Source organism: Piliocolobus tephrosceles, chromosome 13 (assembly GCF_002776525.5).
Source record: "Piliocolobus tephrosceles isolate RC106 chromosome 13, ASM277652v3, whole genome shotgun sequence".
Lineage (NCBI taxonomy): Eukaryota > Metazoa > Chordata > Mammalia > Primates > Cercopithecidae > Piliocolobus > Piliocolobus tephrosceles.
In genome coordinates, this window is record NC_045446.1 from 67,313,122 (window position 1) to 67,328,222 (window position 15,101).

Here is a 15,101-nt window from a genome sequence, read left to right on the forward strand (position 1 = left end):
ATAAACTTGACTAAAATGGCCAAGTGTTGGCTTCAGTGGCATTAAGTACTTCACAGTGCTTAAGTACTTCGCATCCAGTACTGCTATTTCCAGGGCTTTCTCACTGCCCCAAACAGAGGCTCTGCATGCGTGGAGCGATACCTCCTTTCCCAACTCCTAATCCCCTGTAACCTGTGTTCTACTTCTGTCTGTGAGTTTGACTATTCTAGGTACTTCATATAAGTGGAATCATATGATATGGCTGTACATCATTTAATGTCATTTATGAGAATGTGTCGTTAGGCAATTTGGTCATTGTCAGTCATCGTAGAGTGTAGTTACACGCCTAGATGGTCCAGCCTACTACACAGCCAGACTATCTGGTATGGCCTATTGCCCTCAGGCTACAGACCTGTACAGCATGTTCTTGTACTAAATACTATAGGCTGTTTTGACAGAATGGTAAGTATTTGTGCATTTAAACATAGAAAAGGTACAGTAAAAATACATCGTTACCATCTTAGGCACCACTATTTTATCTGTAGTTGGCTGAAATGTCATTATGCGGTGAAGGTGTGACTGTCCTTTTGTGTCTGGCTTGTTTCGTTTAGCATAATGTCGTTAATTTTCATCCACGTTGTAGCATGTATCAGTTGCCCTCATTTTCATGGCTGAATAGTATTTCATTGTGTGGATAAACATTTTGCTTATCCATTTATCTGCGAATGGACATTTGGGGTTGTTTCTACCTTTTGACTTTTGTGAATAGTGCTGCTCTGAACACTAGTGTGCAAATATGTATTCAAGTCCCTGCTTTCAATTCTTTTGGATGGGCTCAATGCTTGTTTGTACATTTAGGGAAACTGAGGCTCAGAACAAGGTGGGGGGCTTGACTGTCCTTACCTGATACAACATAGCCCATTAGGCTCAAAGTCAGGCCTAGAACCGGCCCAGTTACCCGCTAAGACTCTCGGCAACAAGACCAAGCATGAGTTTTGAAGACCATGCATCTTCTTTTCCCCTGGGGACATGCAACTGGGTTCATGTTAAAGCTGGAAGTTAAGAAGAGTGGTCAGAACATGGGCTTATCTCACTTGGAATTCTTACAGGGTTTGTCAAAAGACTGCAGACTTCCCTTGCCAATCCCTTCCCACCCACCCTGGTATAAAGGGCCAACCTCAAACTGGCATCCGTTATGGGCTGTGTCTACCCTGAGCCCTGCCATACAGCCTCAAGGGATCTTACCCATAGTCAAAGGCCAATTAACCCATAAATATCTATCCCTATTATGTACCACAAAAAATTAAAAATTAATTTTTTTAAAAAAAAAGGCCAAAGACATTCAAACATGCTATAACCCATCCGTTTCTTACTCCCTTGCTGAACTGGTCCAGAAGTCAGCAGTGTATCAGTGAGCCAGGGTGCGGTGGTAGAATCTGATGGCGGCTCAGACTCCCTTAAAATACTGGACTGTGAGGTTCAATCTTATTGTTGGAAGAAGGAAGCAGACATTAAGTTTGAAGGACTGTCGCACAAACAAATTGGTCTTTCATTTGGAGTAATAGAGGATTGTATTTTTCCGTTCAGTTCAACCAGTATGCTCTTAGCATCTATTATGTACCAGGCTTCATGATGTTGCTGAGGATACAGAAGTGATAATTGAGTAATCTCTATGCTGAGTTATAAAACCATAGAATGCTATGTCTAGAGGGAACATAAGGGTCATCTACCTTAATAGAATTGGAAACTGAAGCCCAGAAAGGGAAATGCCTTGCCTAAGGTTGTTAAACAAGACTAAATGACTGGAAAGAATTCTACCAGCATTTTCTAGTTCACAAAGAACCTATTCAATACAGCATCTTATTTATGATGTGGATTTATGAGGTGGGTGGTATTAGGTGTTCTGAAGAGAAGCAAGCTTGTGGGCAGTATCCTTCCCACCCAACAGTTAAGGAACCTGGAGTCTCAGAATGGGGGTCTTTCTAGGATCACATAGTGAGTCTGTCAGAGCTTTAATGAGAACCCAGTTACATCCCACTGCAAGGCCCACCCTCCATTCCTGTGTGCCCCCTGCAACTCCCCCCTCCCCAGGTGCCAGGCGGGCAGCCTAGCACTTGTTCTCTGTGCAGTCTGCCATTCATGGGCAGCCTTTGTCCTGCTCTGTGCAGTGGCACTCCCCCTCAGTCATCTGCAGTCCCTGGACACCCTGTCTCTTGCCCCACTCTACCAACCCCCTCCCCATTAACCAGTTTCCAACTCCTTGGTCCCTGTGAGTGGCAGCCTTCTCTGGGGTCTGCGTGGTGCAGGAGAATCTCCCTAGGCTCCTGGGGGTCCTGGGTCCTGGGTGCAGAGAATCTCCTTTGCACCAGCATCCTGGGTTCAAGTCTTAACTCTGCCCATGGCTTACTGGGTGATGTTAGGCAACTCACTTAACTTCTCTGAACATCGGTTTTCTCCCTTTGGGGGCAGAGGAGGTAATCCCTACCTGTCCCACATAGAAGGATCTGTGAGGGGTCCTCGTAAAACATAACACACTGTCCAATGACAAGGTGGTTTTAATGAATTCCTTTAATATTAGCTTGTACCAGATCAACACGCATTCTCTCCCAGGTCACACACTTACTTAACAAGGCCTTTTGATGTCTTAGTTCAAAAGACTCATGGTGGCTTTGGGGTGATTGGTCAGGAAGGAGGCCTGCTTTCTCCTGGAGACTGAGACCCCCTGCCCTTCTTGAACAGGTCTGGAAGAGGGGAGCTATGTTGTTGGGGAGATGGCCCCTCACTTTCTCTGTGATCTTGGGCAAGTCTGTGTCCCCTCCAGGCCTCAGGGTCCCCCACCATGAAACGGATATGGTGGAACTAGTGGATTTTGAGGTTCCTTCTGGCTCAGATGTTGTGGGTTTGGGGAGGGCCTCCCAGAGCTGGTGAGATGTGACTGTTGTTTGCTGCTCGCAGGCTTCCTGGAGAAGAACCGAGACACCCTGCATGGGGACATTATCCAACTGGTCCACTCTTCCAGGAACAAGTTCATCAAGCAGATATTCCAGGCCGACGTCGCCATGGTAGTAAGCCGGGCGTGGTTTCCGTTGTTCGGGAAGGGCCCCCACAGGCCAGGCCTGGGTCTGAGCCCTGCCCTTGTCCAGTAGCTTCAGCTGAGACCCCCTGGCCACATAATGGGTATGGAGCTTTGCTGTGGCTCCAGGAGGGGCCTGGAGGGGCCTCAAAGCTGTTCCCATCTGGTCCTCTTATTGTACTAATTGGGAGATGTGGCTGGGGTGCAAGGCCCAGAGAAGAGTCACCTGAGAGGTCACGGAGCAGAACTGGTCAGGGCTCGGTCCACCCCCGGGAACCCAGCTGCTAAAGGGAGCATAGGCAGAAAGAGCACGTCCAGCCTGAAGGATGTGGGGTGGGTGTGGATACTCAGAGAAGCTGGCAAAGAGGGCATGTCTGCAGATCCCATCAGACAGTGGGAGAACTGCCCCCTCCGCCTTTCCTTAGGCCCTAGGGTGAGGGTCTAATAGATTTTCTCCTGCAGGGTTGCATGCCTTTTTATTTCGTATTTTCCTCCTGTCCCATGGTTCCCTGGAGGGTGCATGGAAGGCCTCACGGGGAAGACAGCCCCCGCCCCCTCCATGCCTGTCCAGGTGCCTGGCAGTCCCCTGCCCTCAGGACCATCAAGACATCACAGAGTTTCCAGGACCCCAGACCTCTCCCTGATGGTCCCCCTCTCTCCGTGGTGGATTTTGAGTGGTTTTGTGACCCACCGCATTCTCCTTGCCCCTCCTCTCCCCATCCCACTCTGCACCGTGGTTCCTGTTGTAGTTTCTCTGTGGTTATTCATCGGGCACTCTGCGCCACTCAGCAGCTGCTGCGAAGGTAAAAGACCCCAGCGGCCTGGTGGGGCTTGGTCCCGAGCCCCGACGGTGCTGAGGCTCGGGGAAAGGGTTGGGCTTTTTCTCCTTTTTTTGGAGTGTGTTTTTGTGTGGAGTGGTTTGTGGAGTGACTTTTGTGTTTGGTTTTTGAGTTGTGTGTGCTGTAGGCATTTCTTTCTTCAAGGAGGAAACTGAGTCCTAGAAAAGGGGCAAGCCTTGCCCAGGGTCCTCTGGGAACCAGGGACAGAGCAGGGACTCGAACGCAGGTCTCCTAAGGCCCCTTGGAGGCATCAATCCCTGGTCCTTCCACCAGGCCCTAGTGGGTGCTTACAGCCATGCCTTGGTCGGATGCTCAGATAACCTTGCAAGGCAGGAGGGGCAGGTGGCATTTTCTGCATTTTGCAGATGAGAGACTGAGGCTGAGGGAGGGGATATGACTCATTCCAGGTCACAGCATTCTGACGGGGAGCTGGGACTAGGAGACACCATTCCCCGGACCTCCTTAGGCCTGAAACAGCAGCCCTGCTGTGTCCTGAGTTCTGGTTCAGGCCGTGGCTCCCATGGTGCTCTAGATCCCAAAGGTGCTGGGTACCCCTTAGCAACAGCTTAGTGCTGTCAACCCCTTTGCCTCCTTTTCTCTCCTCAGACCTCCATTTCCTCTCTGCCAAGTACTGACATCCTTCCACTTTGGCCTGGTGCTAAGTCCCTCTTCCTTCCTGCCTGCCTGGCAGAGTTCTGAAACAATCCACACACCCCCGGCAGTAGATAGGGCATGTCAGGAGCAAGGAGCTTGTCTGGATGGTGGCCTCTCCCCTCTGCCCATGGATCAGCCCTGGAACAACCTCCCGCCCCCACTCACCCCGACAGACCAACACTGTAGGCTGGCCGACTGCTGGGGTGCATGCAGGGCTGACCTGAGAGAAGGCAGTCCCAGGCACTCGAAGCTCTAGCACCCAGGAGAGTCCCCACCCGAAGGCCCTGTGCTGTAAGGTGGCCGCACTGCTGAGACAGGCATGGCTCTGGCCTCTCCCACTCTTTCATCTTCTCCTATAGCCCTGCTGGCCCCGCTCAGTGGCCCATCCATTCCTCCTGGTCTTGGGCATACTCTGGTTAAACCCCATCTTCCCCTCCCACCCGTTCTCTCTCCTCTCTCTTTTCAAAGCTCCTGGAGGCATCTGGGAATGTTCCATGAGATTTCCTACTCTGAGTTTCCTACTTCTGGGACTAGAACCCATTTACTGAGAAATCATGGAGAGGTCAAAGTGTAGGATCTGAGAGTCTCCGGAAATGGCCCACCCCGGAGGAAGTTTTAGGAGCAGAGAATTAGGATACAACAGTGACCAATCTGATACCAGTTACATCTACTGGGCACCTCTTCTGAGCCAGGCTATGAGCTAAGCACTTATATTTATCACCTCATTCACTCCCCACTGCAACCTGGCGAGTAATTACTATTACTCCCACTTTACAGGTGAAGAAACTGGGGCCCAGGCTGGGTGCGGTGGCTCGCACCTATGATCCCAGCACTTTGGGAGGCGAAGGCAGGAGGATTGCTTAAGGCCAGGAGTTCAAGACCAGCCTGGGCAACATAGTGAGACCCTGTGTCTACAAAACAATTTTAAATTAGCTGAACATGGTGGTGAGCGCTTGTAGTCGTAGCTGCTTGGGGCGGGGGGCGCTGAGAAAAGAGGATTCCTTGAGCCCAGGAGTTGGAGGCTGCAGTGAGTTGTGATTTGCCACTGCACTCTAACCTGAGTGACAGAAGGCGACCCTGTCTCTAACATTTAAAGAAAGAAACTGGGGCCCAGAGAGACCAAGGTGCTCGCTGAGGTCACACACCTTGCGACACACCAGGGATTCGAGCGCAGGCCTGCCTCAGGGACTTGTCTAAGGCCATATACAAGAGTGGGCTAAAGTAAGGTTTTCCGAGTTCCTGCCTTTTTAAATATAATTTTAATTTTTAAAAATTTACCGTGCTGGCTCCATAAACGTCGCCTCTTAGGAAAGAAAACATACTTCGTAACTCCTAGAAACACAATGGCTTTTTTAAAGGAAGATGAAAATCAGCTTGGTTAATTGTTTATTCAATGACAGTGTACTAGTGGCAATGCTCCCATCAGGATGGAAGCCCACGCCACTTCTTGCAGTGATCTGAACTCCCATCATGGGCAGGTCCCCAAGCCCTGAGTTTTTAGCCTTTGACTCCTACATCTGCCTCGCCAGGCAGCCCTGGGCAGCCCCACCGCAGCACTTGCTGGTCAAGGGCCAAGTCCAGCTGTGATGAAGGCAGCTCTTCCAGGACATTGAGTACCCCCTGATTAATGCCTAAGCCCAGTCATATGTCCTGGGGCCCCAAGCCCAAGAGACACCTGTTCACTCTATGCAGGTGGTCTCCTGCCTGAGAATTCCCCTCCCCTTTCACATCACGCTCTGGGGTCTTCCTCTCAGGTCCTTTCTGGGGAGCCTTTGGACTTTTCACTTCCACCTTTACCCCATCCCTATCTGCAGATTATCACAGAAAACAGCGAATACCAGGAAGGACAGCCTTTCCCCTCAATGAAATAAAACCAAATCAGAAACCCAGTTGACTACCTACAAACCTTCATTGAGTGCCTACTATATGCCAGGCATTGTCATGGGTCTTGGGGACGTAGCGGTGAACAAAACGGAAAAAGTCTCTGTCCTTATGGAACTTAAGTTCCAGCAGAAGAGGGGATAGTTAGAAAGCCAAGGCCAGGTACAGTGGCTCATAACTGTAATTCCAGCACTTTGGTAGGCCGAGGTGGGCGGATTGCTTGAGCTCAGGAGTTCGAGACCAGCCTAGGCGAAATGGCAAAATCCTGTCTCTACAAAAAATATAAAATTAGCTAGGCACAGTGGCACACACCTGTAGTCCCAGCTACTCAGGAGGCTGAGGCAGGAGGCTTGAGCCTGGGAGGTCGAGGCTGCAGTGAGCCAAGATCGTGCCACTGTACTCCAGCCTGGGCGTCAGAATGAGACCTTGTCTCAAAAATAATAGTAAATAGAAAGCCAATAAATAAGTAAAAGCTACAGTGTATCAGATGGTGAGATGCGGCATAGGGAAACATTAAGGAGGAAGAAATGAGGCGGTGGGGCTCTGTGATTTTCAATGGGGGGTTAGGAAAGGCCTGCCTGAGAAGCTGAGCAGGAGGTGAGGAAGAATGTGCGCAGCCACATTCCGGAGGAAGGGCTTTGCAGGGAGAGGGGACAGCAAGCACAGATGCCCCGAGGTGCTTTGCAAGCCTATGCCTGCATCCCAGGTGCATCCCAGGCAGGGCGAGGAGGCTGGAGGGGTGGGAACAGGTGTGGTAAAGACCAGAGGCCCCTGGAACTAGCTCCTTTGGGGGCACTGTGGGTCCATACAAGGACCTGCGCCTTCATGCGAGTGAATCAAGTTGCCAGTGGAGGGTTCTGGGTGGGGAAAGGACATAGTTTTGTTTGAGCAGCCTCACCTGGGCTGCTGTGTTGAGCGTGGAAGAGTCCCAGGCACTCGAAGCTCCAGCACCCAGAAGAGTCTGTCTGAAGGCCCTGTGCTGTGGGGTGGCCGTGCGGGTGAGACAGGGGTGGCTCTTGGCTCTGCCACTCTTTCCTCTTCTCTAACTCCCCAGTTCCAGGGGAGGGTGGCCTGGAGTGTGGGGGATGGAAGCAAAGAGACTAGTTGAGGGGTTGCTGCAGGAATTTGAGAGCGACGCTGGTGGCTGGGACCAGGCTGACGGTGAAGGAAGTGGTAAGGGGTCAGGTTCTGCAGATATTTTGAAAGTAGAGCCTGTAAGATTTGCAGATATGTTGAATGTGACAGAAGAGGCACTGAGGACAGTTGTTAGATGTTTGGCTGGAGCAATGGGAAGGTGGACAGTGTCTGTGAACCCGTGGATGTCACTAGGAACCAGTTCAACAGCACTTCAGTAGATCAAAGTGTTGACTGTTACTTGTGTCAGGTAGGTCCTGGCCACGCAGCAATATAGAGGCAGACCCGTCCTGTCCTCATGGGGCTCCGAGCCCAGCTGGGAGGACGGGCAGAAAGCAGGAGTTTTATTATGATGACCAAGACCAAAGAAGGGCGTGCGTGTGCGTGTGTGTGCACGTGGCGGTATGCGTGAGCTCCTTTGTGTGTGTGTGTGTGCATGCTGAGGGGTGTGTGTGTGTTGTGTGTGTGCATGCGTATGTGTGTACTCATGTCAGGGGCCCTAACGCAGGCTGGGTACAGCCCAACTTGAACAGCTCCCCTCCAGTGACTGGGGTCACCCAGTGCTGCTGCTGGATCAAGTTGAGGACAATCCTGGGGGCCACAGATCTGACCACCACCCTACCGCATTGCAAATATTCCGCAGCTTCTCTGGGCAAAATCCTAGAATATATTCCAAATACAACACGATCGGAAAGCATTGCGGATTTCAGAATTGCAGGCACTGGCTCTTTCTCAGAAGGCCTCATCACGGTCTGGTGGCATATTACCTAAATTGAGTATGAGCATAACACCTTTGTCCCCCCAAATACCTTACATATCTACATCTGCACCCCTGGTTTTTGATGCTACAGGATATCAGATGAAATGGTGACTCTAAAGATATAAAATCTTATAATATTAACCGAATGACGTCAAATAAAATAAAATAAGAAATTCTCAACCAAATGAAAATTGCCAGGAAAACACTAATCAAGATGCTTTGGAACAGAACCTGAGCTCTGTGTCCAGTTCCCATCAGTCCTGCCGTTTGGCTTCCTGTTTGTTTGTGGCTCAGGGCTTTACCTCATTCCACAGTATTCTCAGAGGGGACCCCAGTAGGGCAGGGAGGCGCATGGGGCTCGCTGGCTGCCAGGATCGCCCAGGTAGTGGCTGGTGGAGCACAGAACCCCTGGCCGCGTCAGTGCCACAGTGCAGGGATGAGGGGGAAGTTGCTTGTGTGCCTTCTTAGGAGGATTAGCCAGGCCTGCCCCACCCCCAGCCTGCTGCTGCCAGCTAAGCCTGGGAGGGGAGAGGTCACCAGCAGCTCCCGCCCCTCCTCCTCGCACTTGCCCACAGGTTCCCAGAAGGCGGCACCACCTTTCCAGGTTGCTGTTTACCGAAATATGCCCTGACCTCTGACCCTCATCACAGCCTGGTCTGATGGATAGATGGCATCACCTCCACTTAGGAGACTGAGGTTCTGCAACATTTAGTGACCTGCCTAAGGCCACACAGCTAGGAAGTGGTGGGCCAGGGCTTGAATCTAGGTTTGTCTAACCCCTGTCTCTAGAGACGACCTCAGAGTCCTGAGGTGACCAAGTCCGATTACTCCTTTATGCAGGGAAGGGGGGATGAGACTCAGAGAGGGGCTGCCCCTTGCTCAGAGTCATCCAGCGCACCAGGGGCAGGGGCAGGGGCAGGCTCAGGCTCCCGACTCCCAGTGCAGAGATCTTCCTGTAGGGTTCACTTCCCCCTGGCCCAGAGCTGGTACCTTTGGAAGTCCTGGGAGGCTTCCTGGAGGGGGTATCTGGGGTCCAGGCTCCAGCTCAGACGGTGGGGAGAGGCAGTTTGCAGGAAAACTTCGAATACCGCCCTGTCCCTCAAACCCTGACCCCACTGACCTCCCCTCTCGCTTCCTACTGGGCGGCTCCTGGAACACTGGATAGGGGCAGGCACAGCTCCTCCCATCTCTGCCGTCCGTCCCCCCAGGGCGCCGAGACCAGGAAGCGCTCGCCCACACTCAGCAGCCAGTTCAAGCGGTCGCTGGAGCTGCTGATGCGCACACTGGGTGCCTGCCAGCCCTTCTTCGTGCGATGCATCAAGCCCAATGAGTTCAAGAAGCCCATGGTGAGCAGCCCTGGCCTGGGGTTGGCGGGTGGCAGCCAGGGTGATGTGGAGGAGCTCTGTCAAGAATAAGGTAGGGTGGGAGTGAAGGATGTGAGACTTTGTCCCTTTAGGGAATTGGGGGCACCCAGGGAACTTACAAAACAAGGCCCCCTATTTACTGGAGGCAGCAGGTGCCTTGGAAAGAGCCTAGACTCTGCAGGGGGCTTGCAGCAGGTTCAGATCCTGGTTCTACCACTTACAAGTGGGCGACTGCAGACAAGGCAGTTTCTTCTCTTACGCCTCAGTTTCCTCATAGACGGAAATGGGACTGACCATCCCTACCTCCTGAGACTATTCCATGCAATAATGCTTGCAGATGCCCGCCCCCAGCAAGTGCCCAGTGACTGGCAGCTGTGGTTCTTGCTAGGGATGCTTCTTTGAAAGTCCCCTTCTCCTTTGGCCCAGCTCAACCACCACCTCCTCCTGGAAGCCTCCCCTATCCCTCCAGCTGGTTGGGATAGCCTCATTCTTGACTCTTCTGAATAGCATTTGTTGGGCCCTTTCTGTGTGCCCAGCATAGGCTGGATGGACAGGCCACAGCTTCCTTCAGCCTTCTCAAACAGCCCGTGAGAAAGGGACTGTGGTGGTCCCAGGTTAGAGATGCGGGACTGGGGGCTCAGGGAGGTTAAGGGGCTCAGGCTGGGGCCACCTCGCTGCGAGCCCTCTCCTTCCCCAGCACAGGCTCTGGGAGGGTTGTTTACCCAGAGGCCTGCAGGGAGGCGCAGGGGAAGCTGGGGCCTCGGGATCTGGGCAGGGAAGGAAGGCCGGGGAAAGTGGCCCAGAGAGAGAGGAAACAGGCTCCGGAAGCTGACAGGCTGCAAGACTGTCCCCTCCCGCTGCCTCCTGCCTGGAAAACATTCCCCGAAGTGGATGAGGCCTGACCCCTTTAGGACTCAGGTCTGCAGGGGCCTGAGGTTCGCAGAGGGCTCCAGTGAGCTCTCCCTGTAATGCAGGGGGTGTAGGGGACTGAGACCAGGGCAGTCAGGCACAGTCTCCCCTGGCTCTGAAGTGGGACCCTTCCCTCAAGCCAGTCCTTAGCATTTGTGTACTGGGCCTTGGCAACGGCCTCCTCAAGGGTCTCCTGCCTCCCTCGCCTCCTGTCCTGCCTCCCCTGACCCTCAGTGACATCGTTCTCAAATGCAGACCTGGCCCAGTCTCTCCCTGCTCTAAGCCTTCCTTGGCTTCCAGCATCCGTAGATGAGGCCCTCACAGAGCCCCACAGCCTCACAACCCAGCACCTGCCTTGTACTCTTTCTCCCCAGCCCCTCCACCAACCAAACCCCAGGGCCCTTTGAAAAATGTGCTGCTTCCTTAAGGCAGCTAGAACGTTGTCTGAATAACCACAGATGTACGACAGCTGCAGTGTGAAAGGTCCTCCCTGGGGCTGTGCAGAGCATCCCTCACCTGCACAGCCATAACTTGGCCTGGACCAGCCTCTCTAGCTCCCCCAAGATTCCCAACAAAGTCCTGCGCTTTCAGGCTTCCACACCTTTGTACAGGCTTACCCCCTCCAGCCTTGGAATACTCCCCCTCCTGTCAGGGTTAGGGGGATAAAGACGCCTCCTTCATGAAGCTCGCCTATTGGGTGTCCCAAGAGGAATTAATCTATGTCTTCTGTGTGCTTTCAAAGCACACAACTCCGCCACGACAGGCCTCACTTTATGCTATTTTGTAGATTTGAGCTGCAGATCCAGGTGCCTGTCCCAGCTTTGCTCCTCCCGTGCCATGTGGACTTGGCCTTTCTGAGCCTTTGTCTGGGTTGGTCAAGTGCATAGCAGGGCTGCCTCCCAGCAGGAGCCTTGGCCCTGATGCCCTTGTCTGTCTGCCCGGCAGCTGTTTGACCGGCACCTGTGTGTGCGCCAGCTGCGGTACTCAGGGATGATGGAGACCATCCGAATCCGCCGAGCTGGCTACCCCATCCGCTACAGCTTCGTGGAGTTTGTGGAGCGGTACCGCGTGCTGCTGCCGGGTGTGAAGCCAGCCTACAAGCAGGTACAGGGCTGAGTGCACAGAGGGCAGGAGAGGAGGGTCCCAGCTTTGGCTGGGCAAGGATCCCAATTTTCTTATCAGGACCGTGAGCGGGGCTTGACATCTGCTCGACCGCTCAGGTACAGCATGGAAAATTGGGGGTCAGGTCTTGGAATGCATCAGTGGGCTTCGGTTGCCATGTTCACCTAGTGAGGACTTCACACATGGTGGTGTAAGGAACAAGACCAGGGCTGCCACGCGGGCCCTGGATGTCAGTTGTGAGAAAGGGTTTTGCAATCGTACCATCCAGCTGAGCTAAGGAGAAAACTGGGGCTCAGAGAAGGCAGGACCCAGCTGAGGTCACACTTTGAGTCAGGGGCAGAGCTAGAGAAGAGCCCTGCCTCCCAGCCTTAGGGACACTCCGGGGGCCTTCCCGCTGGAGGCACTGCCCATTCCCTTGTGTCCCCCATCCCCACTCCAGGGTGACCTTCGCGGGACGTGCCAGCGCATGGCTGAGACTGTGCTGGGCACCCACGATGACTGGCAGATAGGCAAAACCAAGATCTTTCTGAAGGTGAGCACAGCTTCCCTGGGCTGTCCTGGGGCGCTGTGAATTCCCATCATGTGGGCTGGGGTGCTCGGGAGAGGGAGGCAGTGCTGGGGCTTTGAGATCCTTCCTGCCGGGCTGTGGTGTGGCTGGAGGAGCAGGTGGGATCTGGCCTGTCCGGTGGGGAAGGGTAAGTTGGTGTTTGAGATCATCTGCCACCTGGGAGCAGGGTCAGAGCACTGACCACAGGTTACAAAGTACATGCCAGGGGCGTGCTGGCTGTCAGGCCTGCAGCAGGGAGGCAGGGGTGCTGCTTGCCTTGGGGCCTTTTCTGAGCCTCATTTTCCCATCTGTAAATTGGGGTGTGCCTGTGTGGGGTCTCTTGAGTGTATCTTTAGGTCCCTTCCTGTGGTTTCCTGCCTGGCAGGGTCCATCCCATGCTGGGGTCCGCAGCATTCCACCTGTCCGTCACTCTGTAGGGAGCTCAGCTCCCATTGCTGCCTGGGCAGCTGGGGAGGGAAGCAGGAAGCAGGGCCTGTGGGAGTCACGGAGTCACAGCCTTGCAGAAATGGCTGGGAGCTGGGAGCTGGCAGTGGCAGGGCAGCCACAGCAGGGACAGTGCGAGCTCCCAGCGCTGGGCTTCCCCATTTGCATTTCCGCTGTGCTAGATTTCTGGCTGTCCCGGATGACAGGGCTCCTTCCTCTGGTGTGGGGGATGGGGCCTGCAAACTCCAGGACAGCTGCAGGAGGGACAGGAACCAGCTCTGAACTGGAGGGAGCCTGTGGCCTCTTCTAAATCCTCTCCAGCTGAGGGGCTTCAGGCTAGGCCTTTTCTCTCCTTGCACCTGCATTTCCTCATTAGCAAGATGTGATGAATGTTCCCTGCCTGTGCCTCCCACAGTGGTCAACCAGAAAGCACATTCCGTGTGCCAGGCCCTGGGTGGGGGCTTTTCATCCGTGAGCTAATTTAATCCTTGAAACAGTCCTGTGGAGAAGGAAATATTATACCCATTTCACAGGCTCAGAGAGAAGTGAGTTGCCCGAAGCCAGGCAGCTAGGAAGCAGGCAGCAGGGCTTCCAGTCTGCGGGGGTCTGATGCCCAGCCCCTGTGTGGACAAAGTGGGGAAGGCAGGAATCACAATGGCATCTAATGCCAGGGAACTCGGAGGAGCGCCATCAGCCCCTGACTTACACTGCTACGTTCTTCCGATATGGCCGTGGTTTTGAGAGGCCAGACATGCTCATTCATCCATTCATTCATTCAGAATGCCTTAGCTGAGCATCTCCTCTGTCAGGGCCCTGTGTGTCTGTGATTATCTGATGGATGTGGCTCCCTCATGAGACTCTACCCTCCCCAAGGGCAGGGGCCATGTCTCCCCGGTTCATTGTGGCAGCCCATCCCCTCCCCAGCACCTAGCACAGTGCCGGCACATGGAGGCGTTCAATTCATATGTATTAAGTGAACCATTGAAGTTTTGTCCAACTAGAGTGAGGGTTGGGGTCTTGGGTGAGGAGGAGAGAGGGCTGGAAGAGTTGGCAGACACCCTGGATCATGAGTGGCCTTGAGTGCCAGGGTGAGGAACCCAGGCTCGACCTGGGGAACCATGAGGTGTCACTGTAGGGTCACCATCCGGGTTGTGTTTACGAGGGTCCCTCTGGCTGCTTGTGAAGGAGGGCCGGAGAGGGAGCCAGGGAGGCCGTGAGACCTTTGGTTAGGAGGCTGCTGCCAAGATGCAGGAGAGGAATGGCGACAGCCCGGCCCAGGTGAGGGACTGATGTGACAGGGACGTCTAGAAGCAGGGGGCTCAGGCAGATTGATGATAGGGAAGAAGCCTGTGTGTGTGCGTCCTGGGCCTTCTGACCCCATCCAGAGAGATTAGGCACCTTCTGCTCCATTTGTCCCGCCTGGGCCTCTGGGAAACAGCCACAACCCCTGTCTGTCCTGGTGGTTGTGGGAGGCTGCCCCAGGAGCCAGAGCCAGCTGGGAGCTCATGGGACCCAACTGAGTTCTAGACCTGGGCTCCCAGTGAAGGAAGAGAGGCCCCAGCTGGGACTGAGCAGGTGGCCCTAGAGACCTTGTGGGGCGCTGCTCAGGAGCTCTGCCTCCTAGGACCACCATGACATGCTGCTGGAAGTGGAGCGGGACAAAGCCATCACTGACAGAGTCATCCTCCTCCAGAAGGTCATCCGGGGGTTCAAAGACAGGTGCGTGTTCCCACCAGCTCCTCGCCTCCTCAGCCCACATACAGGTGTACGTGTGGTGTTTGGCTCTCCTCTGCTCTGCCCGCATGAACACTAGGAAAAAAACATGTTCACCTATGAAACAAGTGCACACATGCACAGCATGCACACATGATCATGTAAACGCAGAGGAATGTAGATATATGATTTACATGGACCCATTGTGCCATGTAAGCCGAATAATGCAATACATTCACCTACGTACGCACATGCACATGTAGATACATGAGACTCACATGTGGACCCACTGTTCATTTCCGATGCTGATGAAATTTTGCACAGAGGAAATTTGAGATTTTATAAATTATGAATATAAAATGTATCTCATATTCTATGTAAAGGATATGTGTACACCTGTGACAATTCACAAATGTGCAGGACTGACTCCAAAGTGTGATTAAAGCTCTGTGAAAATCCTGCAACACACCCCTTTGCAGTTCATATGGTCACTCTCTCCCTACTTCCACTCATCCACCCACCTACCCATCCATCCATCCATTCACCCACCCACCTACCTACCTATCCATCCATCCATCCGTTCATCCATCCATCCGCCCGCCTATTCACCCATCTATTCACCCATCCATCCATCCATCTGCCCACCTATTCACCCACCCACCCATCCATCCATCCATCCATC

The 15,101-nt window shown here is 53.5% G+C and overlaps 1 protein-coding gene across 3 annotated transcripts in view; it reads left to right on the forward strand.

Annotated features, from left to right (window-relative positions):
• Positions 1–15,101, forward strand: part of MYO7A (myosin VIIA) — an 87,294-nt gene that overhangs the window by 35,303 nt on the left and 36,890 nt on the right. For all 3 annotated transcript variants that reach the window (XM_026446990.2, XM_026446992.2, XM_026446991.1), the window contains exons 15-19: positions 2,935–3,041; positions 9,529–9,666; positions 11,539–11,697; positions 12,155–12,247; positions 14,331–14,425. In XM_026446990.2, coding sequence (XP_026302775.1) covers positions 2,935–3,041; positions 9,529–9,666; positions 11,539–11,697; positions 12,155–12,247; positions 14,331–14,425 — 592 coding nt within the window. The remainder of the gene's footprint in view (positions 1–2,934; positions 3,042–9,528; positions 9,667–11,538; positions 11,698–12,154; positions 12,248–14,330; positions 14,426–15,101) is intronic.